Genomic DNA, 26824 nt, shown 5'->3' on the forward strand with positions numbered 1-26824 from the left:
GAGGTCTTTTTGTGAGTATTAACTCCTGTTCTTTGTTTCCAAAACATGTCAAAATGAAGTGCATTGGAAATAAAAAGCAGGAACTCTTTTTATTTGCCAAAAATAAAAATAAATAAAAAACACTCTCGGTGGCGAAATGAAAAAAAAAGGAATAAATCTGAAATTGATTTCAAGGGTTGTCGACGACGATGCCAGCAACACCGAGAATCTTGTCGCGCATGTAGGACGTCTTGTAGAAAAAAACTGGCTTGACGTTGTCATTACTTCCGTCGCAGCTCGAACTGGCCAAAAAAGACTGCACTCGGCCGTTGACCACCAACAGCGACATCCACACATAGGTGGGCGTCCCCATGTTGTCGGTAAAGAACGACTGCAAAAGCATCAGTTTGAGAGAAGAAAAAATGTGTTTCGATTCTGCTTTGGTTTTAAGGTCGTTTGTTTTGCCTTTAATTTGTTGGATACGAAAAATCGTCAAATTCAAAAACCAAATCAGAATCATGCCGCAGATTTTACCAATTCGAAATGCGTACCGTGCAAATACCAGGGGTAGTGTCTTGTGTGACGCAAATCCCAATATTGCTTGAACCAGTTGTGAATGCTGCGTCGCACTCGGTGTCCGTAAGCGTTGCCGTCGTCTTGGACATCAAACTCTATCGAATTTCATTAATTTCATTTGTTTAAAATAGTCATGTGTGTCTGAAAAAAAATTATTCTGACCGAGGAAAAAGTAAAAAAACTGCTCGAAAAATTTAAATTTTAAATTGGCTTTTCCCCGATAACTTTTGTAAGTTTTTCATTGTATAAGAAATTGAAACAATAGACTGCTCTACAAATTTCAGCTGCGGCTACACAATTCATGAGCTGAGAAATCAGTTTGACAAGAATTACTGTTAAAAACAAAAATCAATTTTTTTTCAAATTAGCAATTTTTTTAAATATTATTTAACGAACCTATCAAATTTCAACACAAAACTTGATTGAATTGCATTGTCAAATTTTTTGTAAAAACTTTTTTCTTCAAAAAAATGTAGCTTTAAATTATTTTCCACGAAAAATTGTTAATTTTAAATAAAAATATTTAGAAAATATTGATTTTTGTTCTAATTCTTATAAAAATGATTGCACAGCTCAAGAATTATGGCTGCAGCCCGAAGCCAAAACATAATCTAGATGAGCAGGAATATTGATTTTTCTTAAACAAAATAAACAACAAACAACTCACAAAAACCCACCGAGGAAAATCACCATGAATCAACCTCCGATCGAGAAATTCTACCACACGAATCTTTTCTTTGAACGCAAAAATCTTGATGTAAAATATTTTAGTAATTCATTTCGCATCATATACGGTCATATTATTTGTTTGTGTTCATTACTGGGGCATTAATTAAAAGCTTTCCAGTCGAAAATGTTACTTTCCCTTGGGAAACCAAAACAGTGAAGGTTGACAATAATGGCGGATTTATACCAATTGTCAGTCCTGCTAGGGCGAGAAGTATTTATTTTTCAGCTTTTAATTAAAAAAATTTAAAACATAGCCCTATTGACACCAAAGATTTGTTCTGTAATTGATTTTGCAAGAAGAAATTGGCCGTACTTTGAACATTTTTCGGGGTGTTGAAAATAAAGAATGCAAAAACGAAACTCACGTTTCCCTGGAATAAAATGATGGCGGCGTCCGCGTGGCTGGCCTCGAACGTGACGAACTCGCTCAGCGTCAAGTTGAATCGAGCTTCGCCGAAAGGTTGGCACGTTTTCAAAACTTGATACACTGAGAAGGCGGTGCCAACCAACTTGGCCACGCCGTGGACCTTCAGGTCGGCGTCGGTCATCAGGTTCGCGGTCACAGTCCGTGGACTGAAATAAGCACATTTTAAGTAATTCAAATACTTTTCGGCAGTGCAAAATAATTTATTTTCCCTTACTCGAATAATACAGAGGAAACCATGGCCATCTTTTGGCTCAAAATCACCCCCGGAAAGGTCATATTGATTGGATTCGCAGGATTTTGAACTTTGACCTTTTCAGGGCGAAATGGCTTGAAATTGATTATTCGTCTCAAAACTTGCGGCACTTACGACGTAGGGAAACTGGCCGGCCCAGTCGGCGGCCACGGTTGGCCCAAACCCAGCGGCCAACGTTGCTGCGAGCAACATTTTTCAATTTTCATTCAAAAGAAATAAAGTTTTGTTAGTTACTTGGGTAAAGAGAGGCGAGCAGAATGAGATGAATTAGAGACAACATCTTGAGGAAATTGGGTGACGATTCGTCTGTCCGAGTCTTCCTGATTAAACACCTCAGGTAACTTCTTCATTTTATATACCCTGCGTACTTAATAGGCCACTTTTCCTTCCGAGAAATCGGGTAATTGGAAATTTACTGCCTCAGTTGTTGGTTGTGCGGGCGGATGAAATTAAAATTTAATTTACATTTCGCCTCCCATGGTTGACTATTGTTCTACGCGTCAAATTGCTGCTATCAAATAAGGCAGTGACGAGTTCTTCGACGAAAAAGAAGCACTTGAGAAATATAAATGGCGTGATTGAGGCGAAACTCGGCAAACAAAAGGGACTTAAAAACAAGCTTATTTTCTAATAATTACCTACATTGTCATGCCAGAGGCATTTTTCGTCATAATTTAAGACGAAAAACTCGGAAAATGAAAATTAAAAACTTTGTTCTATTTACAACACACGTGCAGACAAGTTACGCTTCTTTAGAAAAATTAGAGAAAGGAATTTTCAAAAGTGACGCAGCAAAAATGATGCAAATAGGAAAATTCTCCTAATCCGCGTTAGATATTTTCTCCAGACTGATTTGTCATTGCCCTCAAAACTATAAATTGGAATTTTTTGCAATAAAACAATGGTTCTTCATTTCAAGGAAAACTTTATAATTGCGGAGATTTTCTCGGCTTACACTTTAAAATGGTATTTTATTGCAAACTTTTAAAAGAAGTGGGAACAATCTTATTCAGGGAAATAAATGCTGCATAATTTTCTATTAAAGAATTTGATTTTTTCCTTAATTACGTAATTTTGCCAAATTGGTTTTCATTCGTCAAAAATATTCTAAATGAATATTAAAAGTTAATAAAAAATTCCTTTAAATTATTTGCGTGTATTTCTTTGATTTTCAATAACAAATGCATGAATTTTATTTAAAAAAAAAATTAAAATAATAAATTCTCAAAAGCAATGACTCTATTCATAATGTACATAAATCGACTGATACATGTATAAATATTTTGCAATTTTGGATTCAATTGAAGTTGTTTTAAATCATAACCAAAAATTTTACCCTCACCAAGCAAAATATTTTTATTGTAAAAATTTGAATTACTAGCACAAAAATGTTTTTTCTGTTCTCGATACATGTAGTACGCATATGAAGTTTGGCCAGTTCAATTTGTATCACGAATTCCACGAATTAATTGAAAGAATGTAAATTGCTGTTTGTTCAGACCGCGCTGTGCGTCATTTTACGACCCTCAATTCAAAACAGTTTAATTTTGAAACGATTCTTTGAAAACAAAAATGGACTCGGCGGATGTTGCAACAGTAAGCGAGCGAGTGACTTTTTAAAAAGCAGGAAATTTCGAAACGTCCATTTTCCTGCCCAGTGACGGTCAAAGGATTTCGCAATCTCTCATTTCCGCATGACCAGATACGAACAAAACTTTTTAGATTATTCTGCAAGAAATAAATGATTCATTCGTGCGTTGATTAAGTTTCATTTCAACCAAATCTGGGCAGCTTCTTACCTAAATAAAATGTTTATTGCAGCAAATAGCAGAATTTGGTTCACTAATAAAAAGTTAAAATGTGAATTCGTAGGTCTGCATTAATTAAATATTTGTCTTCTAAAAAATCACGTACTTATGGCATCAACAATTTCAATCTCATGGATTGTGCGAATCATTTCAAAAACGTTTTCAGCAAATGCGGGCAATGAAAAATAAAACGTGCAAACAATATAATTATGAAAATATTTGACAAAAGTAATTAATTGTCACTATGCACGTTCCTACGTCGACCATTATTTAAAATTACCGATGGCGAACGAGATAAATTGCTGGGAAATAAATGTCAAAACATGCTTCCAGAATAATCGTGTAACGCGAGCAGGAAGTGAGCTGCAACCTCCTCATATATGCGGGCAGAGTGGTCGATGCATTCATTCATTTGCATCATTCTTTTTTAAAAGACATGCAGAATGTACTCGTGTTAGTGCTGCTGGCACTGCTACTGCAGGTGAGGGGACAAAGTTGATCTTATCCTTAATTCAGGTTTTCTGAAACTTTGAAAAACAAAGGTGGCCGTTGGCGCCCGTAAGGACGAAGGCGTTTACCTGAAAGTCAAACCCAAGGACCGCACCTTGCCTCAGGTCAACCAGAAGCTCAGCGCCTCACAATGGACCAAACTGACGGAGGCCAACAAACCCAAGGTTGATGATCCTAAAGCAGACCCAATCGTCCAACGTAAGCACTCTTTACTACTTTTTCTTAAAATCGATCAGAAATAAGATGTTTAACAATTAATCAGTATTATTTTATTTATTCTACTCAGTCAAATGCAAAATATTTTAACATGTAGGAAAAAACAAGATTATAGTTAACTTTGGTCTCTCTTTTATCGATGTTTTAAATTTAACTATATGTCAATGAATCAATCAATTTCATTAATTAAGTCTTGATTACTAAATTTCCATCTTTTTGTGTGTCTCTATTTGAGTTTCGAGTCACTAATAAATGGATAAGTTTGAAAGATCATTAACCTTCTTCAAAAAAACTCAGCAATTGTCGCGGGTACAGCGTTCTCGCTCTCTGGCATCAGCAAGGAAATCGTGGGCGGCTCGTTGGCCACCCTGGGCCAGTTCCCGTGGCAGACGCTGCTCTTCATTGACAACACCTGGCTGTGCGGAGGTTCCCTCATCCTCTCGCAATGGGTCATGACGGCAGCCCACTGCACAGGGTCAGAAATATTCCCAATCAAAGCAAATCATGCCAATTTAAACATATGAAATATCAGGGCCGCGTACGACGTGATCCTGGGCACCATCAGCCAGAACACCCTGTCCTCTGGCTACATGTGGCTCACCTCGACCGTCAACTTCACCCACGAACTGTACAATGACGTGAACCTCAACAATGACATCGCCCTCATCATGCTCGACTCTCCCATTACTTTCACTGGTAGGCTCGCACAAGCTTCTTGACAATTAACTGTTTTGATTGACCAAATCCGTAGCGAGCATTTCACCGGTGAAGTTGCCGTCCATGACCGACGCTGCTCGAGATTTGACGAGTCTCCTGTTCACCGTCAGCGGCTTCGGCAGAACCGCGGATGGTAAGAATAACGATGAAATATAGCCAAACTGATTTGAATCAGAAAACGTCAACAGGTTCTGCTACAAGTCCCGATCTCAGGTTCACTCAGTTGACGGTCGTTTCTAATGCGCAGTGCGCGACTTACTTTGGAGCTTCGATCGTCGTTGCTTCAACCATTTGCACCAAACAATCTGGAGCTTCCACTTGCCAGGTGTGCCCTGAATTAATTGCTTTCCAAGAAAATAATATACTTTGGCAGGGTGACAGTGGCGGGCCTTTAATATTCAAAGACGCCGGCACCAACAACCTTTGGGTGCAGTTCGGCGTGGTCTCGTTTGGCTCCTCTCTAGGGTGTCTGCAGGGGTACTCGGGATTCACCAGAGTGACCTCCTACCTCGGCTGGATGTCCAATAAAATTGGCCAAGGTTCGTATCAATTGTTAATAATAATCGTAGATCACAATGTCGATGTTGGAATTTGGCAGACGTGTCTGGCACCACTACTCAGGCGCCAACAACCACCGCGGCCAGCTCAACGCAGACACCGTCAACAATAATGAGCGCAACCAGCACCAGCCAGAGTACATCATCATCTGTGACTCAAACGACGTCCACTCCCAAGGTGACGACTACGAAAAAGACTTCCACAATAAAGACGACAACAACGCGAACACCCAAGACTACAACCACACGCACTCCGAAGACGACAACAACACGCACCCCAAAAACAACAACAACCAAAAGAAATAAAACCACGGATAGGTCAAGATCGAGGACCGACCATTAAACGGCTCGTTTCTGTCATTTGTAAAATGCTCTTGCTTAAATCGACCTCAGTAGTTTGATATAAAATTGGCATTATAGAAATCGAGTATTTTCTACTTTTTCATTATTTCTTTTTAACCAGTGCATAATGTTGTTAATAAGTAGCCATATAGGCTCCAACCACAATGCGTCTTTGGTAAAATTCTTGATAAAAATTCGAAATGTTTTGAAAATCATCTCAACAGTGAATTTTTTCACGGACCAGCTTCATTTTTCAAAAAAGTATTTATTATGACAAAAACAGCGTTATTTCATGTGACTAAAAATTGGACAAATAAGAGAGTATAAAATTAAATTCAGAGATGTTTATATGAATATTACCTAACATAATCACATTATTATAGATTATCTCATGTTGATAATATGTTGATTCTTTTCCAATCAATTTTAACTTCATACAAAATCAGCCTCATTTTTATTCTAAGGTTAATTTATTTATTTATTCTAATCTAGAAATTAAAATCTCTAAAAAACCGTTTTGGAAAAACAAAAAATCTTTGTTGCAAGGCTCTTTCAACAGTTGATTAAATTTTCCATCATTTAAATTATTGTAAAAATTTATTTTTGCAAAAGTTATTTCATTACTCTTGGAAATTTTAATTTTTTTTATGTATTTTTAAACCAAACGAAAGGCAAATATTTATCCAGAATTACAGAGTTTTTTTGGTCAATTTAGCCGCATGCATATCATCAAAGCATTGTGTTTCAAGTCGGCTTGATTTCCAGTGAAAGTTCACTGAAAACAAAGGAATTGTTTTATTTTTTCAGAGCGGCGCGTTTTACTACCCACAATATTTTATGAGAAGGCGAGCGCGCGATTTAGTAAAAGCCACACGTGTTTCAATTGCAGCAGAAGTCGGATATCCTTGGATAAAAAAAAAGAAGCGCGGTTAAATGTATTTCAGTTTAAACTGGGGCACTTAAATTATTCGATTTTGCATCCACTGGAAAATTGTATTTAATTTCTCTTAAAATTACCACATTTTATTTTTTTAGGGGCTCCTGAATGGAACCAACATTCAATTAGCTTTGGTTTATTAGTGTAATTCGTTTCCATTCCTGTAATATTGTTAGAGTTTCTGAGCTAAATGAAGCATTAATTTCCCATGTTGCATCAATGCCATTCAATGTATTGATGGCATTTAAAATAATTATAATTTTTAGCTGAAATACAAAACTTTCCCACAAAAAAATGACATATTTATTTTACTGCTTTTTCAAACACAAGCACAGCAATAGTTAATGCGTTTTTTTCATTTGTCGATTCTGTATGTATGAATGACTGACATAATGAATTATGAGAAGAAAATTTATTTTTTTTTCTCTCATATTTTTTTTAGATAATCTTTGATGGTTTAAAAATACATATAGCCGTGCAAAATATCTTTGAACAAATTTACGTTCGCCTCCCGAAAATCATTCAATTCATTTAATTAACAAATTGAATATCTTGATAAATCGTCAAAATCCTTGAATAAAATAGATAATTAATCATTTACTTTTTAAAACATACCATTTGAGAATAATTTAAAGATTTGGATCTTTGAAGCGACAAGGGTTGCCAATAAAAATTAAATAAATATCAATAAATTTTTTTGCTCCTTATCTCCCTCAAAGAATTTCTTGAGAATTCTTAATTGCAAGTGTTTTCAGCAGAACATTTTTAATAAACTATTTTTTCTCGATCAAAACTTTATTTTCCAAGTGATATTAATTTTTTGTTCGTGATGCAATCAACCGAATGAAAAGAAAATAATAATTCAAATAATTGACTAGTTAAATAATTTTCTGCTTTGATCTTCCTCTCAAACAGATAAAAAAGTTATGAGATGGTTAAAGGATGCATTTGAGAAAAAAATGGGCAAAAACGGTTTCTTTATCAGGCATTTCGGGCTTTGCCACATGCGCTGAATATTCATGACAAAGGAGGAAAACACTTTATGCTGAAAAGCCAAAAACCCAAATAAATAAATGTCAAGCGCCATGACTGATAGTTTGGAACAAAACAAAAACAGGAAAACAGTGGCGAACAATGCATTCGGTTACCTTGGGCTCGAAATTTTGAACCCACACGTCACATTTGCGTGGCTTGCCTTGAATTTGAAAACCGCTTTTGTGTTTTGCTGCGGGACAGGAAGTGAGGCGCGGCTATATAAGATGCGGATGCTGGGCACTGAGATCGACAATTCCCTGGCAACAGCTCGCTCCGTCGAATCTTCGCCAGGAAATATGAAGACTCTGTTCATGATAGCGGCGGCCGCACTAGTGCTGGCTCAGGTGAGTCCCCTCAAGAGTTGGCACGGCTGATTTTTACAAAAATAAAATGAAGGCTGCGTTGGGCCTGCCCGCGGCGTCCTCGGCCAATGACAAGTACCTTCAAGTGAAGCCGATGCTTCAGACAAAGCCTGAGGTCAAGTCTCGTCCAAGTGCGTCGCAGTTGAAGAAACTCCAGTCGCAGGTCGACAAACCCAAACTCGGCAATCTCAACGCTCCGCCAATAATTCAGCGTAATATGAATTTTGAAATAATTATATATTTTGCCACAAGATATAATTATCGGATCTTGACCAGTGCACTTAATTCCGTTTTGTTGCAAGAATGTTTTGTTTTCAAAGCCAAACTTTATATTTATCCTATCATAACATTTTTCTCGAAACAAAGTTGATATCATATCCAAAATTAAATTCACATCTCATTTTCTATAAGATCAGATATTAATATATAGCTTTAAACAGAATTTTATGCCAAATTTTTTGTTTAAAAAGCGGTTGACGCGGGCAAGTCGTCTCTCTCCTCGTCTGACATCAGCAAGCAGATCGTGGGCGGCTCGTTGGCCACCCTCGGACAATTCCCGTGGCAGACGCTGCTCTACATTGACAACGCCTGGCTGTGCGGAGGTTCCCTGATCCTCTCGCAATGGGTCATGACGGCTGCCCACTGCACAGGGTCAGTCACGAAAATATTCACCCTGACATGAGTACAAAGATTAAGAACTGATCATTCAGGGCCGCGTATGACGTGATCCTGGGCACCATCAGCCAGAGCACCCTGTCCTCCGGCTACATGTGGCTCACCTCGACGGTCAACTTCACCCACGAACTGTACGATCACAACACCCTGGCCAATGACATCGCCCTCGTCAAGCTTCCCTCAGCAATCACCTTTACCGGTTGGCTACTCTACCCTAGCTTCCTAACTGTGATTTCAATTGACAAAATCCGTAGCCACAATCTCACCGGTGAGGTTGCCGACCATGACCGACGCTGCCAGAAACCTGACGGGCCTCTTGTTCACTATCAGTGGCTTCGGCAGGACCTCGGACAGTATTCGATTCCTTTCAACAGCGCGACATGAATTGAAATTTTAAAATTTCCCCAGCCTCTTCTTCCAGCCCCGATCTGAGGTTCACTCAGTTGACGGTCGTTTCAAATGCGGTTTGCGCTTCTTACTACGGCACTGGATCCATCTTCGCTTCGCAAATTTGCACCAAACCAACTGGCACTTCCACGTGTCAGGTCTGAAGATTTATTTTCTATTTCAACAGTGGAAAGATTATATTTATATTGCAGGGTGACAGTGGCGGACCTCTGGTGTTCAAGGACGCCGGCACCAACAACCTTTGGACGCAGTTCGGCGTGGTGTCGTTTGGCGCTGCTGCAGGGTGTCTGCAAGGGTACTCAGGATACTCCAGAGTGACCTCCTATCTCAGCTGGATGTCCACGAAAATCGGCCAAGGTCTTTCAAATACTTCCACCCTTTTTATTGAACACGCTATTAATTCCAATTTTGAGCAGATTTGTCCGGGACAACAACCCTGGGAACAGGATCGACCACGCCACCGCCGACGACTACAACTACAAAACCAACTACAACCACCACAAAACCAACAAGTACTACCACCAAGACGACAACAAAAACAACAACTAAAACCACAACTAAAACCACAACCAAGTTGACCACGAAGGCTGTGGGAAAATAAAGCAACAACTTCTGAATGTATCTTATTCTGATTTTAAAACAAATTGGCTGCATTTATATTGGTATTTAAATTTGCATTTTCCAATAAAATTTCTAATTTTTTCCATCTCTATTTTTCTTTTGCGTAACTCATGAAAGTGAAATATTTGCGTCCACGTTGACTTTATAGAGCGTTGTGTGCTAATTAATAAACTTTTCTTCCGCACGAGTTTTCTCTCTTGCAATTAATTTTATTGATTTTATTAGCAAATAGTAAAGCTAGATTTTATAATATTACTTCTTATTTTTCGAATAATATTTTTTATGTTCAAGAAGCTCAGAAAGATAAAATATTTATGATTCAAAATTGGAAGCATTGTACGGTAAAATTTTATCAAAATTGTACATACAATTAAATCATCTTAAATGCGTTTCCATTAATTTCCCAATTGTTTTGATCCAATTTCCAGCGTTTTGTGAAACTAATATATATGAACATCATATTGTGAAATCAATTGTAAAAAATTCAATTATTTTTTACCCTTTCACACCTAGTCAAACTTACGAAATTAAAAAAAAATTATTTAGTATAAAGAGCAGAAATTTAAGCAGGAATGTTAAAGAACAACTTGGGAATAATATGACGTTGCCTGGGTCTAGCCACGAACGATATAATAATTAATGGTCACGCCCATTTCGAACCTGAAAGAAAAAAAAATGAAAAGTCAGTTTCCCGCAGTCACTTTATGCTAAACGCAGCAGGCAATAAATATGCAAAATTTGAAACTCCAAATGTGTATGCGATGATAAATTATGAGGCAGTATTTTCAGTCTTGCGTCCAAAACTTCCGTTTTGACAAAAACATTGTAGCTCTGCTGACATTGCGTACGTTTTTTTTTAAAGTGGTTTAAATTGGAAAGACAATTTCATTTTTCTCAGCAGCACCTAATTAAATTGCAACAGATTTTTACATTTAAAATTTTCCTTCCTGTGAATCGTGTGCACAATTTTTTGTTCATTTTTAATCTTTTTTCATCTGACGAATGGCTTTTTCGTATATTATTCCTTTGAATTCTTTGATTGGATTTTCATTTGAGAGATGAATAATTGATAAAAACGGTGGAAAAGTGGTGTTCAAAAATAACTTTGAAATATATTATAGTTTATCAGCGGAAACTTACTTAGGAGCAGTTTTGTTCTGGAAAAATTTATGGTTCTCTGGTTCATGCAACTTGGTTCTTACCTGTTTTCGGTTCTGATATTATTTTAATATGTAAATTCAGCAATTTTTATTTTTTCCCGAATACCCGCGTTTAAAGTGATGCAACCCGCGCAACAAACGTGTCCTGCGGGTTGCCGCCCAATCAGGCTGGACAAGTCAATATAAGTAACAAATTTTTATCGACTGTCTTGAAAAGAGTATAAAATTGTGCTCTTAAATTAAAAAACATACCAATGTACAGCTTTAAGCTCATAATTATGACGTCAAAAAATTCCAATATTTTCTTCCAATTCAGCTGGAAAAAATAATATTTTATTAAGCGCCAATTTCTCCTTCCATAAACGAATTTCTTCCAAACGTAGGTAATTTAAGTGATAACAATTTATAGATTTATCATGCTTTAAAGAATTTTTCTTTTAAATGAAAATTTGTTTTAAATTTCACTAAAAATTGAGAATATGGGAGTTCCAAATATTGTAAAAAAAAATTATTGCTTCTCATCTTTTTCCAACGTGGAAAATGAATTATCAAAAAATTCATGGCCCGTTTATAATTCAACAGTTCGGCGCTAAACAAAAAAATTAATTATTATTAACATATTTTGGCACGTGGTAAAGGAATTGTTAAGCGAATATGTGTTTGTGGGACTTGCACTATAACAGTTAAGTTTATTAACTTGAGGAATCGTCTCGTGGGCTTCTCATTACACTTGGTAACTATTAGGTGGTTTAATTTTAAGGCTACCGTCAACTTGTCGGGTTGAAGAATTAATATTTTTTGGAAATTGATTTGGTTAAAGTTTGAAGTCAAATAAGGTTGCCTTTATTGTCCCGAAATTCCCGCAGTTGCATGGCTTTACATCAACCTGCATAGGAAAATTATTGTTTCGAGTTCCATACTTATGTATGAGCAGAAGCCTTTTTCAAAGGACCAGTAAAACACAGCAGCAAAGTGCACCCTAGTTTTTTTTATTTGTCAAATCGAAAAGTCACTCAAGAACACTGGATTAGCGTTTTTTTTTTCAAGGATTGTCGACGACAATGCCTGTGATGCCGAGAATATACGAGCGGAACTTGTCGATCTTGCGAAATTGGGTTTTCTCGGAGTTGTCATGGTATGAGTCGCAGTTTGCCGAGAACATGAAGCCCTGCACTCGGCCGTTCACCACCAGCAAAGGCTCCCGAACGTAGGTTGCAAAGTAATAGTCGTCGGTGTAGTACGTCTGCGGGCACACAAATTACTTTCATTTTCTTTTTATCATTATTTTTGTTCACATTTTTACACTCCCACGCATCATCGTTTACATTCAATTGATGAAAACGAAATTAGTTTCTAAGAAAGGAATTATTTTTACATAACAAATATTTTACTAGTAAACCTCAGAGATCTAAATGATCACCTGCTATTGCTTGATCTGTCGTTTTGTCAACATTTCAGCAGAAAATTTTGCTACAAAAGACATTCTTGCGCATGGCAATTTTTCGTTGAAATAAAACAACAAACGTTAAATCCAACCTTGCAGTGAATTTTTTTTCTTTTTTCCCCAAAATGACAAAGTACCTTGCAAATATCGTCAGTCGTGTCTTGAGCTATGCACGTGTTATAATCGGTGTAATCAGCTCCAAACGTTGAATCGCAGGACGTGTCCGACAGCGCAGTCGTCGATTTGGACTTCAAACTCTGCGCGTGCAACAATTTTGATATAAATTCTAGAAAATTTTTAAGTAGACGAAATTGAAAGGCGTGAACCCAGTTTAATTTATTTACATACCTAGCGCTTAAAAGAATGCAATTTTTGTTACTTTATTTGTTTCTATTTTCTTATTTTGAGGCCAGGGGTGGAGAAAATGACCTGAGTGTAGGTCTCGGGGTTGGAAATAATGTGACAAAAAAAGTGCAAAATGATAATAGTTCAATTTCGCCTTGAAGTCTCAGTTCCGTTTCTACGCACCAAATGAAAAGTAAAAAAAATTTAAAATCTCACGTTGCCCTCGAAGAAAATAATGGCCGCGTCCGTATTGTCAGCTTGATAGTTGAAAAATTCGCTGAGCGTCAGGTTGAAACGCTCGGAGCCAAAAGGTTTGCATGTTTTTAAAACGACGAAATTACTGACGTACGAGACCATTATGGCCACCGGACGGACCTGCATGTTATGGCTCGTCATCGTGTACGAGGTCGGCGAATTCGGACTGCAATGTTTTTTTATCACAAAATTATTAAAGAGGATTTCAACAGCTCAGGATCGGAAAATCATTACTTGGGAGTTTTAATATGGACCAGAAATATATTTTTGGGATTACCACCGTGTGTTTCTTTTTTTTTTTTAGAAAGGAAACGTTTTTTTAGCTTGAGCCAGGGAAAAACATTATTGAGCACTTTGGACAAAATTGGTTGCTGTTAGGGTATTTGTTATGAAATTTCCATTTGAAATTGAGATTTCAACTCACTTGAATAACGATGGTTCGGCCAAGACCATCTTTTGGCTCACAACCAGCGCGGGAATGGTCATCTCGATCGCATCCGCAGAAGATTGAAGCTTGACCTTATTTTCAAGACATGGACAGTAGCTTGAAACCAATTTTCAAAGCTGAGAACTTACGACGTAGGGGAACTGGCCGGCCCAGTTGGCTGTCACGGTTGGCCCAAAAGTTGCCAACGTTGCTGCGAAATTTTCTTTTTTATTATCTTATGTTTTCGATCGACTTTGAGGAAAAATTTAACATATATCAAAAATGTAAATTTCGGCCTAAATAAATCAAAGTGAAAATCAAGAATTTCCTTAATTCGAAGAAAAAAGTGAAAAACAAAGTTACTTTGGCTGAGGGAGGCGAGTAGAATCAGCACCAGGGACACCATCTTGATCGCAGGTTTTTTCTTGAAGACGACGAAACCGACGACAACTTTCTGAAACGCGACACCTGGCCGCCTCTCCGTTTGTTTTATACCTTTTGCAGGCGGCCTAGCTTGATGATAAGAAATAATTGCTGCGTTGTTTTTTCATAAAGTGATACGAATTTCCATTCCCCTCTAAGCTTTGTCGTTCCGAGTGCGAAAAGGACACGAACGTGTTTCCACTTCGACCTGCCTCAAAGAGCAAAAGGAATATTTTCTTTATGTTTAAATTATTCACCGCAAATTGTAGAAAAAGAAAAGAAACAATAATTTAGCAACTAATTGCAACTAGTTTGCGGTAAAATTATCACAAAATATTTCACTGTTTTTTACATTTTGCTGTTTAATAATTTACATGTTTTTACTCAATCGTCTCGTTTTGGCCGTTTCGATTTTTTCAGCGTACAAAAAACATACTTGCGTGGAGGAAGGAAATATAAAGAGGTGAAAAAAAAAACTAGAATTTATCATTTCGAAAAGTTTTCCATCCCTCCGCGCCAAAGCAACATTATCCATGTGTTCAATTAGAATCTCCAAACTTGTTTTTCTTTCGTTATAGTGAAATTGAAGATGAAAGATCAGAAATTAGTGGGAAGTCTGACCGAAAAGAATAAATTATACTGAAAATTAAATTAATCTGAATTTCCTAATCATGATATTGTGGGTATTTTTTAATCTAATGCATCTAATTTGTATTGAAAAATTTTTGTATGGTTTTTAAAACGTTTAATTATTTAAAAAATATTAGGTCAGAGGAAATTTTCCTTGCGTTTTGAAGGCGAGCACAAAATGATAAGCGGCCGCTTTCACGTGCTCGCTGCGTTATCAAAAATAAAAAAATAATAAATAATAATAAATGACTTTTTAGTGTTTCCCTCGTTTCCGGGCAGTGCTACTTGATAAAAGCGGAAAAGGCCGACTTTTACTCGACAACTCTGTTTACAGCGACAACGAAAATTTTAAACGGAAACATTTCAAATAAATGAATAAACAATAAATTAAAATTAAATTTACTTTGCAGTAAGAGAAAAATTTGCTGATACGGAAGAAGCGGAAAATGAATCAATGAAAGATTTACTCGAGATGTTTAATTAGTTCCAGAATAAATACGAGCATATTTTCTGACCATGCACTCGAGAGCTTACTCGACAGCCTAACCGACGGCAATAGTTAAAAAAAAAATTAAATTAATTAGAATAAAACATAATTTTCAAATGCACAGATTGAAAATCTTGCTGAAGGCAAAATTAAATTTTGAATGAGGTTTGCATTGCAAATTTTCATGTTTAAGAATCACAAGAATCGGAATGAAAAGCTATAGGATGTCATATACATGCCATTATGATTAATTGGTTTTTTATAGACAAATTTTAGGCATTTTAAGGCAGAAAAATGTAAAAAGGAGTTATGTCTGATCCATTCTTAACTTGAATTGTTCGCTTTTTTATTGTATTTTATACAAACAAATTACTTACTTTGGCCTGAAATTATTTCTAAAATGAATTCTTACACTTTTACTAATTAAAAAAATTGACGCCATGTATTCGGTATTTTTCATCTCAAACGCTAATGCGGAAACAAAAATTAATGGTTTTTTAATAATTTGCTTGATTAAAAAGTATGGAAATCTAGTGTGGAATTATCAGGCGAGCCTTATTGAGCCAAACCAATTTTAAAATAATCATGCAAGCACAAAGCCTTAATCTGTTTAGTCCGAGTGATCGCAATACAACTTCCTGGGCAAAATTTCCTACTTTTGTCAAGCAAAATAGCTACTTTTTTCATCAAATCGACAAGTGGCCACCCGCGTGACGTCTGTGCAGGGCGGCGCAGTCTACCTCGGCTTCCGCAGGCAACTTGATTCTCCTCGCTCGCACCCCTTCAATTTCTTTTTATTTTCGTTTTCGCCAAATTTCATTAAAACTTTTGTGTCTTTATTCGGAAAATAATTTTACTATGTTAATATCTTTGCTTCTCTTTTTTCTAGTTTTAAATTCTTGGATGGACCGGACGAAATAACTAATAATGATAATTTTTACTGAATATTTTGGGATTTCCGTCCCTCGCTTATTTCAATTAGGAATTTCTGGTTCGGCGCTTTTTTAGCTGAACTTTTTCATTCCTTGGTTGCAATTCAAATACAGACCCTGGAGATGATTATTTTTATTTCAATTTAAGAATGAGATGCTTTAAGTACGAGACTTTCGCACTCGGTTTTTTCGAACGCATTTCAAGTAAAGTTCTAAGAAAGACCGGCAAGATGTGCATGAAGCGGGAATAGTTTATTTTCCGGCCACCTTCGCATCGTTCGCTTTTCCAAATGGACTTTCTGTATTCGCGCGACATCTCACTGCGGCCCAAGAGAACTAAAAAGTTGCCCTTTCAACTTTGAGGTGCTGTAAATAATCGTGGACGCGTTTAATTAATCTTTGGTCCATAAATATTGAATATGTCAATCGCTGACTTATTTCCTCAGAAGCAAATGTTTCCTTTCGAATGATGATTTACTTATTTTTAGTGTGGTGCATTTTAGATTTTAGTTTATTGAAAGTTGGATATTTTGAAAGAACTTTAAGAAAATTAAGGCACGTGTTTGATTATATTCTTTTAGTTGTTCCGCGGTCGTTGTGTAAAAGTCCCTTTCTTATTCCTTGTGGCGCTGCGACGAATCGCGGAAGAAATTGGTCCCGGGGGTGGCACGACTCGCTGCTGCACCGCAACTGCACCCCCGACGAGCCTTAAAATCGCTGCCTGCACCCAAAAGAAGAAGAAAAGAAATTTCAAGGAGAAATAAAAATCAGAAAGAAATAGCGATGGACGGTGGCGCGGCATCAATAAGTCAAACGACACCACAGACACGTGTGTGTGTGTGTGGAGAGCGAGATATGCAAATTGGCTGGCAGCGCCAACATGCTGATTTCCCTCGTGGTCACCGGCGAGGCGCGCTCAGCCATCATGCATTTTAAATCTGGCACCAAAATTAACCAAACTGATAACTCGGCAAATCCTAATTCAACTTCAATTATAATTGCAACAAGAAAAACGAAAGAATTCATTCAATTGGCTCAATTCTAATCATGTTTTTCTCATAATATAATAATATAATTTTGGTGGTATTTATATTGTAAAAAATGTTGCAATTCTTTATAATTATAATCCTGCTACAAATAATGATCAAAACTGATAATTCATTTTATGTTTAATTGAAAATAAAATAATGAAGCGCGACGATGTTGATTTGGAAGAATAACTATAATGGTCTTGGTAGAAATGGATTTGCTGTTGGTCCCTCCTTTGCTTCCTCTTTTCCAGTTCGTCTGGATTAAAAAGTGATTATTCTCGACCCGGAGAGAGACAGAGACCTTTGTAGGACGGAACGGGTTTAACTTGAGCCCTTTTCAAATAAGAGCAGAAATAAGCCTTTTTTTTTTTTTTTTTTTTTTTTTTTTTTTTTTTTTTTTTTTTAGGGTCAGGCCAAGACAAAGTCTTGTCGGCCTGTGCCCTTTTTAGTGGCGCAGCAGGCGCCACTCAATTTTGTCTTTTTTTTATTATTATTATTTTTATTTTGGGTTTGTCTTTATTAAAATCAAGCATCATTTATTTTCGCTGGCATAATCTTAATTTAGCTGGCATAACTTTTATCGCTGGCAGAAACTTATTTTGAAATTAAAAGAGATAAAAAAAATTTCTCAAATTAGAATTTTAGTTGAGGACGAGTTTTAAATATAATCAAATTAAGACTTGATGAAAAGTAAAAATCCAAGTTTTCAATTTTGAACAAAATCGATGATTTTTGGAAGTTTTCAAACGCCAAAGGTTGACTCATGAAAATTGATTTTCCATTGAAATCATTAGAGCTTGCTGGTCTCATTCTGCCTCTTTTTGGGGAGATTTGGATTAAAAATGTTGACAACAGATATGAATATATAAATTAAATTTTCATCTCTGAAACTGTTTTTGAAGCGCGAATTGACGGCAGAATTAATTTGGCGAATTCCATTAGGGCGGAAAATTAACACAAAGGGAAGCAAAAACTCGTTTGCTGCAATTGAACGTGCAAAAAGTGCTGAGTGTGTTGTTGCGCGACGACGACGACCGACGACGACAGACAAAACTGTTTTGTTGCATCGCGTGTATGAAAAGGAGACACAAAAAGCAGCAGAGAGAATTGCAGCGGCGGCGCAAAATTCCGAGCGTGTGTTTTCATCAGGTGGGTGCTTTTTGTGTTGCCAGCGACACTCACCGCGCTACATTTCTGCATAAAAAGCTACAATTTTATTATTTCCCAGCTGAATTTGCAGGCAAAACTTTTCTTTTCGCCCAACGTTTTTTTTTGCCGGCAAAACGGAATTTCACGAACTTTCCTGTGAATTTCCAAAATGCAAAAACAAACACGTTGCACAATTATTCAGGAGGTGATAATTTGTTCTATCTTTTGTCTACTTTTAATTTGCTTATTACTTTGTGAACGCTTTACAAAACCTTGTATTAAAATGGGGAATCAAAAGCATTTTGCCCTAAGAAACGTGAAAAAAAACTAAGGCCTTTCTTATAGTAAGAATGTACCTTTGAAAGTTTTTTTTAATATTTTTTATAATAATTTTTGTATTTGTTGTGCAACCATCAATTGATAGGAAATTTAATCCGCTTCCAAAACCTTGTAAATTTGTCCTGAATTTTAAAATTTTTGGCACACAAAAATTGAAATTATTTGAACAATGGACAATTTTTAATTACTTTTTCAGCTCTAAGTCTTCTGGAAATCATTTTAGATCAAAATGTTTCCAACAAAACTTGTAGAAACTTTAATTTTGCACACTTTTTGTTCCCAAAAATTCTACTAAATCCAAAGCGGCAAAAGTTATCAAAGCGGAAATGTAAAAAAGGAGGATTTCTGATTTATATCAAAACCTAAAAGGCTCAAAATCACCTAATAAAAAAGACAAATCGCTACAATTTATAAAGATTTCGTAAGGAAAAATCTCATAAAGTTGGTCTTAATGCAAAAGACTGGAAATTTTAGACTGGCGTGAATTTTTTTCCTGATCAAAAGCTTTCTTTCCTCGATTCAAAAAATAATTGAGGCTTTAGAAGTTTAAAGCCTTCAACTTTCCTAAGTAACATATTATTTAATCATTCAATGTGATGAATTGAGTCGATTCCTAATTTAAAATTCTCTGCATTTGAAACATTTCAGGAGAGTTTTAGTTTTGTACAAAGCGAGGCACACATTATTATGTAAAGGGTTTGAAAAAAGTGAAACGTTTGCTTCTTGTAGGGGGAAGCGAGGCAATTGGTGTGTCGTCGGGGGTTGAGGGGGTTGTGGGGGCGAAAACAAACACGCAGGTAGGGAAAGAGGGCTCAAATTGCACTCACGCGGCGGCAAATGGAGCGTCGCGCGGCCGCGGCGAGTGGCGAAATATGCGTGTAATGAGAGCGAAAAGAGGCGCAAAGCTTTTAGCGGCGCGCATTGTTGCCCGGCCAGAGATGCGAACAGGGGGTGGGGGGTGTGGGGGTTGAGGGTGGACTTGGTCCTTGTCAAACGATCGCGCTTCTCAGACAGACACGAAAAGCTTTCAAAAATTTGCTCTTTTGCGATCGACAGTAAAATTCAAAGCAGTTTCAGCAGAGGCTTTTTGAAAGAAAAAATTTAAAAAAAAAAACAGATTTATTTTGGTGGTGATTTTTCTCTTCATTAACATTGGTTTTTAGTTTTTAAGTTCCAAGAAGAAATATTAGTTATTGGGATAACTGAATTTTTTAAATTTATCATTCGTCTCTTGCGGGTTTTTCCTAAAATAATTTTACCCCAAATTTTAATTCAGTGTAGATATTAAAAGCTCCTTGTTGAATCAAGAAAAATTTGATTCCATGTCATTACCAGCTCGTTTCATTATTAATATTTTTATTTTTAAAATAATTTGTGATTAAAAAGTATACAAATTCCAATTAGTCACATTTTTTTATTAATTTGGGAGATAAACAGAAATTTTTTTTTAATGCAATAATTATAAAATCTCTTTCCTCTCATTTTAGATCGACCCCTGTCAAGTTCCACTTCAAGGAAAGGTAAAATTGTGGGATGGGGGATGCATTTTGTGAAGAAATGGCGGAAGTTTTTGAGAAGGAGAGGAAAATGTTAAAAAATGGGTTTTGCATCTTGAAGACGAGAGTCTCGTCTTTTTCGTGCTTTCGGGAATCACTTGAGCAGAAAACGCTTTCGCCGCGCTAATGCGTTTGAAGAAAAAAAAAAGTGCATTTGATCACTTCGGCGAGGACGAAATTGCTCTCGGTGTTGGAACGTCGGCGTAAATCTCGAATGCGAGATTTATATTCTCGGCGCCATTTTACTTTTTAAACACAAATTCGGTGCAAAGTGCAGCCCCACAAAAGCAATTGTGGCCTTGCGAGGATGAATTAAACACTCCCATTCTTCACCTGTCGAGAAGCCTTAACTTATTTACCAACTCCTGGCCCTGCGCTGCCTTGTGCATAATTTATTCGACTTGCTTGTTTCTTCCGATTGATTGGTTTGTTGAAAAAAAAACACAATAAAAAAAAACAGTGCTTAAATAAAATTTCCCACGCAAAATTAATTCACTTTTCGACTTGAATAATATGGTTTCTGTGAAAATTTGAAACCAATTGCTGGTCAAAAGTTGCACTCAGATGAGTTGAAAATAAAAATCATTTATTTTATGTCTTGAATTATTCTTGCGTAAACAAATTAACATTTCAAATTAGAAGATACATTATAATGTCAAATATTAGAGATGTGCGAATATTATTTGTAATTATATTTTCAATCGTTTTTTCCTTTAAAATTTTACGTTTAGCAAAGCAAGTTTTTTAATTTAAATAAAGTGATTTTCTTTTTCACTCAGCACAAATTAAATCTTTAAAAATTTTGTGTGAAAGAAATTAAGCGTTTAAAACAATTATTTTGCAATTAAATTTGGTACAAGGGAAATGTTGAGCGATTAAAGAAATCTTTCTCAAAAATCCAAAAGTTACCAATGTTGACCCATTTTTAATTTCTTTTCGAAATTTGCTTCATAAAATAAATGAAGTAATTTTACAACTTATTGTTTCACTTCCAAATTCGACTGAAGTTTTGTGCGGAAAAGATGCTGGAATTGCGTGGGAACATCAAAAGTTCTTTCGCTCACCCTGGCTTTTTATGACTTTGACCCAGAAAAGAATTATTGACACTGGAGGCGAGAACGAAGACGAGGCGAAAATCTTGGGCAATTAATAACTTCTGCGACGCCATCTTGCTTTTCTTACGTTTGTTGGCCGAAAAGGGCAGCTGTGAATTATAAATTCGTCAGCGTCTCCATTACTTTTGTCAACGAGAAACAGAATTTCTTACGTTTGCTTGCAAATGCACGCAATTTTCCATTCCTTTTGTCCTACGACGTGAAAATTCAAGTCAAAACTTTCTAGAAAATGAAGAAATTCGCAACAACAGGATTTATTAATTTTATCAGCAGGTTTTTCAACGCAGCTGAAATAAAAATTTTCGTTTAACATCTGTCAATGGAGAATCATTGCAAATGGAAAATTTCATCCTAATTGCAAAGGAATTTGCAATATCGCCAATTAAAAGTGGCACGGATTTTTCATATTGGCATCGATACTTGAAACGTGGCAATTTTGATATTAAAAAAAAACTCCTCCCTTCTGCTGCGTATTATTTGCTAAGAGCAAATATTTCCATTGTTGAAAGATTTCATTGAAAAATTTACTGAAAATTATAAAGCAAGACATGAACAGATTTTCCAAGGGGAAAAATAGATCTGCAAATGGCTTTTGCGGTTGCTCAAAGCTGCACAATCCGTTTTCCGAACCACCAACGAAGGTTTCTTTTAAAGAATGAAACTTAATGTTATTAATGGTTGCAATTTCAGTTTGGATGCATCTTTGAAATTGCTCGTTTTGCAAATGGAAACAGAGAATTAATATTCGTTTGCTGCTGACGATGCTATTTGTCAAAAGTCGGGACGGAAAACATTCCAATTCTCTTTCTTCCCCACCACTTTGCATGTGCAAAACGACACTTGATAAATTTTCGAAAGAAGTCGAGCGGCGCGGAATTCTCGGACGCGAGAATTATCGAGGCCGTCGAGCAGCAAACGCAAATTTATGTCTTCAGCTCGCAAGTGGAAAACGCCCCAGCGATTAATTTTCGCTCGTGCGTTCTCTTTAATTTGAATCGTCTGAAAAAGCAGTTGAAAAAATAATGTTCTCTTGAAATCATGAAACGAGAAAAATGAATAAATAAATAACGAGCTCAAAATTTGATAGATAAAAAATATATTCCTTTTTTAAATTAAAATTCCTATTTACAATTTCTAACTTTATCAAGTAACAATTATTCTGAATTATTTTTTTTTTATGGAAACTTCTATGATGCAGAAGATTCGAGAAATAGTCAAAATTCTGACAACAAAATTACCACAAACCAGAAAAATGCTTTGTAATAATTTGTGCTAATTAAACAGAATTATAAAATTGTAAAATTGTTTGCCGCAATTCATTCATGATTTAATTAGCATTTCCCCGGTACGTTTAATTAAATAATCACAAAAGGGTTTGAGACTTTGAGTGTTTTCCGGGGATTTTGATTGTCGTACATAAAAAAAGGAAGAATGTGCTTCTGGTTGGTGAATTTCTCTTGTTGTTTGCAAAAGCAATGAAGTCGTTTATTTGCAATCGATCGCGCCGCCAACATGACTCGCGCGCGCACACAAAACAAACCAACGTCGCGAAAAACTACAAAACACAGATTGTTGCACACCGCATTCTACCCTCGCTGCATTTTTGTGCAACGAATCAAGTAAAAAAAAAAATGATTGAATTTCAGAGTCGCTGATTTCTGTTTGTCTGTTTTTGAAACTGGAAGAGATTTTTATTAACAAAATATACACACAAAATAAAAATATTGGAAAATTGAAGAACTTTCATTTATTGATTTTTTTGCTTCTAATTTCAACTTGGAAAAATTGATTGAAATAATCTTCTTTGATTTTCCTTCTCAATTTGTGTTTCCTTTTCCCCGTGAATTGAATTGATTTTCTTCTTCAATCAAAGCCAAAGTTATTTCTGACATGAGAAGGGGCAAAAGTTTTCAAGTGAATCTCTGTTTGCAAATCAAAGGAAAATTTGCTCTTTTCGAGCACACAAAATTATAATTAATTTATAGAGAGTGTGTTTTGAAGAAAAAAATTGTAAATTGTCTGCACGATGGGGAAAATATAAGAGGCAGAGTAATTGGATTTCTTCGAGCTTTCGTCCCTGAAGTGAATAACCAACTTTTATTGCTTTTTAATGCGATTTGGCGACAAAAAATAATTCCAATCGAAAATGAAAAAGAGAGAAAGGATCACAAGGAGAATCGACAGCGCGTATAGATAATTAATTAATTAATTCGCATTGTGAACATGAACGAATTAATTAACCTAATTAACAATAACAAAAAATTGCATTTTTATTGTGTTCTCTAAAAAAAAAATAATAATAATATATTTAATTAAAAGACAAAATTTTAATATTTTAAACACTATTTTGAACTTAGATGTTAATCAGGGGAAAAAGATTTTGAGGGTGCGAACGACAAAAATTATATTCGTCGTGTAAAATGTGATTATTTTTATTTCATTTTATTGGTGCGAATTTTACTAAATTTAATTGAAAACTAAAGTTTTAAACACGATTTGGAGCGGTAATTTAATCGGCTTCCAAACAAATCTAGAAGGAAAACATAACATATCGATGTGCAACGCCTGCAATTCTTATAGAATATCTTTTGTGGAATTACTTTTATAAATTTAATTCTCTCGATGCATATCAAGGCTAATTTTTCATTTCCTGTGCGGGGGAGAATAATTTATGAAAAACGGCGTGGCACGCGCAGGAAGTCGTTAGATCGCGCGAAAAATGTGTGTGAATCAAAAACGCATAAAAAGGGGAAAAGCGATTTAATTGTGGCGGCGGCGGCGGCGGCGGCGTTAATTTCCTTTTGATCCGCGCGAGGCTCAAAAAGGGATCAGCGCCGAGTGGCATTTGCGAATGAATTCGTCATTTGAATTGGAAATGCGCGCGGACGACAAATTAAATCCACGCTCGAATTCAATCGTTTTCGCGTTTGTCACTCTAAATCTTCAAAAATCCACAGAAAAATTTCACTTTTCTTGCGCGAATAAGATAACGAGATTTTCAAGATAACGTTTGTAAAATTTTTCAAACAATACAACTTTTTTCAGTGCAAACAGTTTTACACATTTTGTGAGCCTTCTAAAAAATTCGAATCTTCATAATTTTTAATAATAAGAATTCTGATCGTTTGCTGATATTACTTTTCAATGTCTGACGAATGAAAAACCAGATTTCTGATCAATAGCAACTTATTTTCTAATCAATGCTTCTTTTAACTAAATTTTTTACAGATTTTAAAATTTCCAAAATTTTCACCGGTATATAAAATTGCCCAAATTTGTCATTCACCAAGGCCGAAGACAAAAGTGTTTGTGGCCAGGACAAGTGTTGTTGTTTCGGTCGATGTAACTGGGGCGGTTGAAAGGCTCGTTTCGCGCGTCCTTTGAGCGGTGCGCGAACGAAAACAAATGGCCAAGCGAAATTAGTTCCTTTGCCGAAAATGAGATTAAAGAGACTTTGTGTGAAAATATGCTCTGGAAAAGAACGAATTCAATTCCAGGTCGGTGCGCTGCAGGAATTCAAAACAAACATTCGTCACTGGCAAGGAATGCCGGCGACATTAATTAAAAAAAACACACGTCTTTTCACCTCGGCAGTAAAAAGCCAAATGCAATTGGGCTGCTGCGCTATTTTTACGAGGTGCCGTTTCGATTTTTGCCCCTTTTTATATTCCGAGTGGATTTGGCTTTTATCGGCGGCACTAAACTTTCTTTCAAACTTGATCGGCCGCTGATGAAAATAACAAGAAGTGCCTTTCGATCTGCATTGTGGCCGATTTTATCGTTTATTGATCTCACGGCTCGGCGTCTTTGCTCACGTCCGCGATGAACGTCTGCATCAGGATGGCCAAGTTCAGCGTGCAAGAGTAAACCGACTATCCGTGATTCAAATTACATTTTTTTTTAGAAAATTAGAGAAATATTTCACTTGCCGACAGAAGCATCTCTTTGTTGAGCGCGAAAAAGCCACCGGCGGTCATTCGTATTTTCATTGACGAAGTCTCCACGCACATGTAGTGAAGCTGTGAAAAAATTTGTGATAAAACTCAACAGGAAATTAACATCCTGAAATACTTACAGAGGTTCTGTGCACACCAGCCGGCATCAGGTTTACGCCTTTCGTCAAAATCGGGCCCGTTTTTGAATTCTGAAAACAAACAAAATTCAATCTCAGCAGTTGAAAATAGGCCAAAATAATTCCTTCGTCACGTAATAAATTAAAAGAAAAATCAGTTTTAAAATCTTGAAGATCAAGCATAATTGATAAGAGCTACCAAAAATGTAGTTATTTAGTAAAACTTTAATTTTTACCTTAAACTTTATTTTTAAAACCAGTAGCATGAGATGAATTAAAGGCTTTTTAATGTTCTTTGAAGTAAAATCAATTTTTAGTTGAAAATTTCCAAATATTTTTGTGATAATTATTCACTTCACAAGATTATTATATTTTAATTTTGAATTGTAATGAATTTTCAGTAACAAGTTGGGGAAAAAGTGAATTTAAAAATAAAAATTATTTTTAATATTTTAGGTGGAATTTTATTAAACAAGAGTATTTTCCAAAAATTGGTGATAAGTGGATGAAAATTTGAAAATAAAAATATGGGATAAAGGAAGAAAAATCTCATAATAGGCGTTTATTTTTTAGGTAAAAAGGTTATTATTTCATCAAATATCGATTTATTGTGATTCTTAAACGTTAATTTTTTTCTTTTAAAAAAGTTGTATTCAGTCAGTTATTATTCAAATTTGATTCGTTTCCAACAAAAATAGCCCATTTTTAAAAATTCCCATTCCTAATTTGTCAGAATTATACAATATTTCACTCTCTATATTTGAATTAAAAAAGCATTTTAACCTCGTTTTCGAGGCGGACGGCGGCGTAAAAAAATGCGAGCGCCTTGGACGCGTCGACGACGATCCAGTAAATGCTGTAGCTGTGGTTGAGCGTCCACTCGACTGTGCCTAGGACGACACGCTTGTACGCGGTGGTGACCATGTGGAAGGCGCTGGCCTGGAAGAAGATGTTGACGTAGACCAGGTTGAGGACGACGAAGGCGCCGAACAGCGACGACACCCCCTCGGACAGCCAGAACAGCCTGGCGTGCACCATCCGCAGCCTGGCCATTCTCTCCTCCGAAGGTTGTTTTTCAAGTTCCAGCCCGATCTCGGCGTTGGTGGCCTCGAGCAACACCCGCAGCACCACGCACAGCACGCAGAAGTGCACGCCGGTGCACATGAGCGTCGTCTTGCCGCACAGACGGAGCCCCACGTAGGCCCAGTGGCGAACGCTGGCCACCGACAACTCCCGCTCGAACCCGAACTCGTCCAGCTTCAGCAGCACGTACATCAGGGTGGTCGCCACCTGCAGCAACAACACGA

The 26824-nt window shown here is 36.4% G+C and overlaps 3 protein-coding genes across 3 annotated transcripts; 2 read left to right on the forward strand and 1 right to left on the reverse strand.

Annotated features, from left to right (window-relative positions):
* Positions 1-4126: 4126 nt before the first annotated feature.
* Positions 4127-6154, forward strand: LOC132195729 (brachyurin-like). Its single transcript, XM_059617903.1, has 8 exons — positions 4127-4253; positions 4315-4480; positions 4796-4973; positions 5031-5194; positions 5250-5348; positions 5404-5540; positions 5589-5754; positions 5814-6154. The coding sequence occupies exons 1-8, from the start codon at positions 4209-4211 to the stop codon at positions 6113-6115; spliced, it is 1257 nt and encodes a 418-aa protein (XP_059473886.1). The 5' UTR covers positions 4127-4208; the 3' UTR covers positions 6116-6154.
* A 2156-nt stretch (positions 6155-8310) lies between these two features.
* Positions 8311-10174, forward strand: LOC132195791 (brachyurin-like). Its single transcript, XM_059618001.1, has 8 exons — positions 8311-8430; positions 8483-8660; positions 8919-9099; positions 9159-9322; positions 9378-9476; positions 9532-9668; positions 9723-9888; positions 9948-10174. Exons 1-8 carry the CDS (start codon positions 8311-8313, stop codon positions 10130-10132), a joined length of 1230 nt encoding a protein of 409 aa, XP_059473984.1. The 3' UTR covers positions 10133-10174.
* Positions 10175-12330: 2156 nt separating this feature from the next.
* Positions 12331-14258, reverse strand: LOC132195737 (uncharacterized). Its single transcript, XM_059617917.1, has 6 exons — positions 14147-14258; positions 13933-13994; positions 13781-13875; positions 13318-13522; positions 12894-13013; positions 12331-12555 (listed from the first exon to the last, which is right to left on the reverse strand). Exons 1-6 carry the CDS (start codon positions 14187-14189, stop codon positions 12355-12357), a joined length of 726 nt encoding a protein of 241 aa, XP_059473900.1. The 5' UTR covers positions 14190-14258; the 3' UTR covers positions 12331-12354.
* Positions 14259-26824: the final 12566 nt, after the last annotated feature.

The sequence above is a fragment of the Neocloeon triangulifer genome, unplaced genomic scaffold (genome assembly GCF_031216515.1).
Source record: "Neocloeon triangulifer isolate White Clay Creek 2 clone unplaced genomic scaffold, ASM3121651v1 ptg000010l, whole genome shotgun sequence".
In the NCBI taxonomy this organism is placed as follows: Eukaryota; Metazoa; Arthropoda; class Insecta; order Ephemeroptera; family Baetidae; genus Neocloeon; species Neocloeon triangulifer.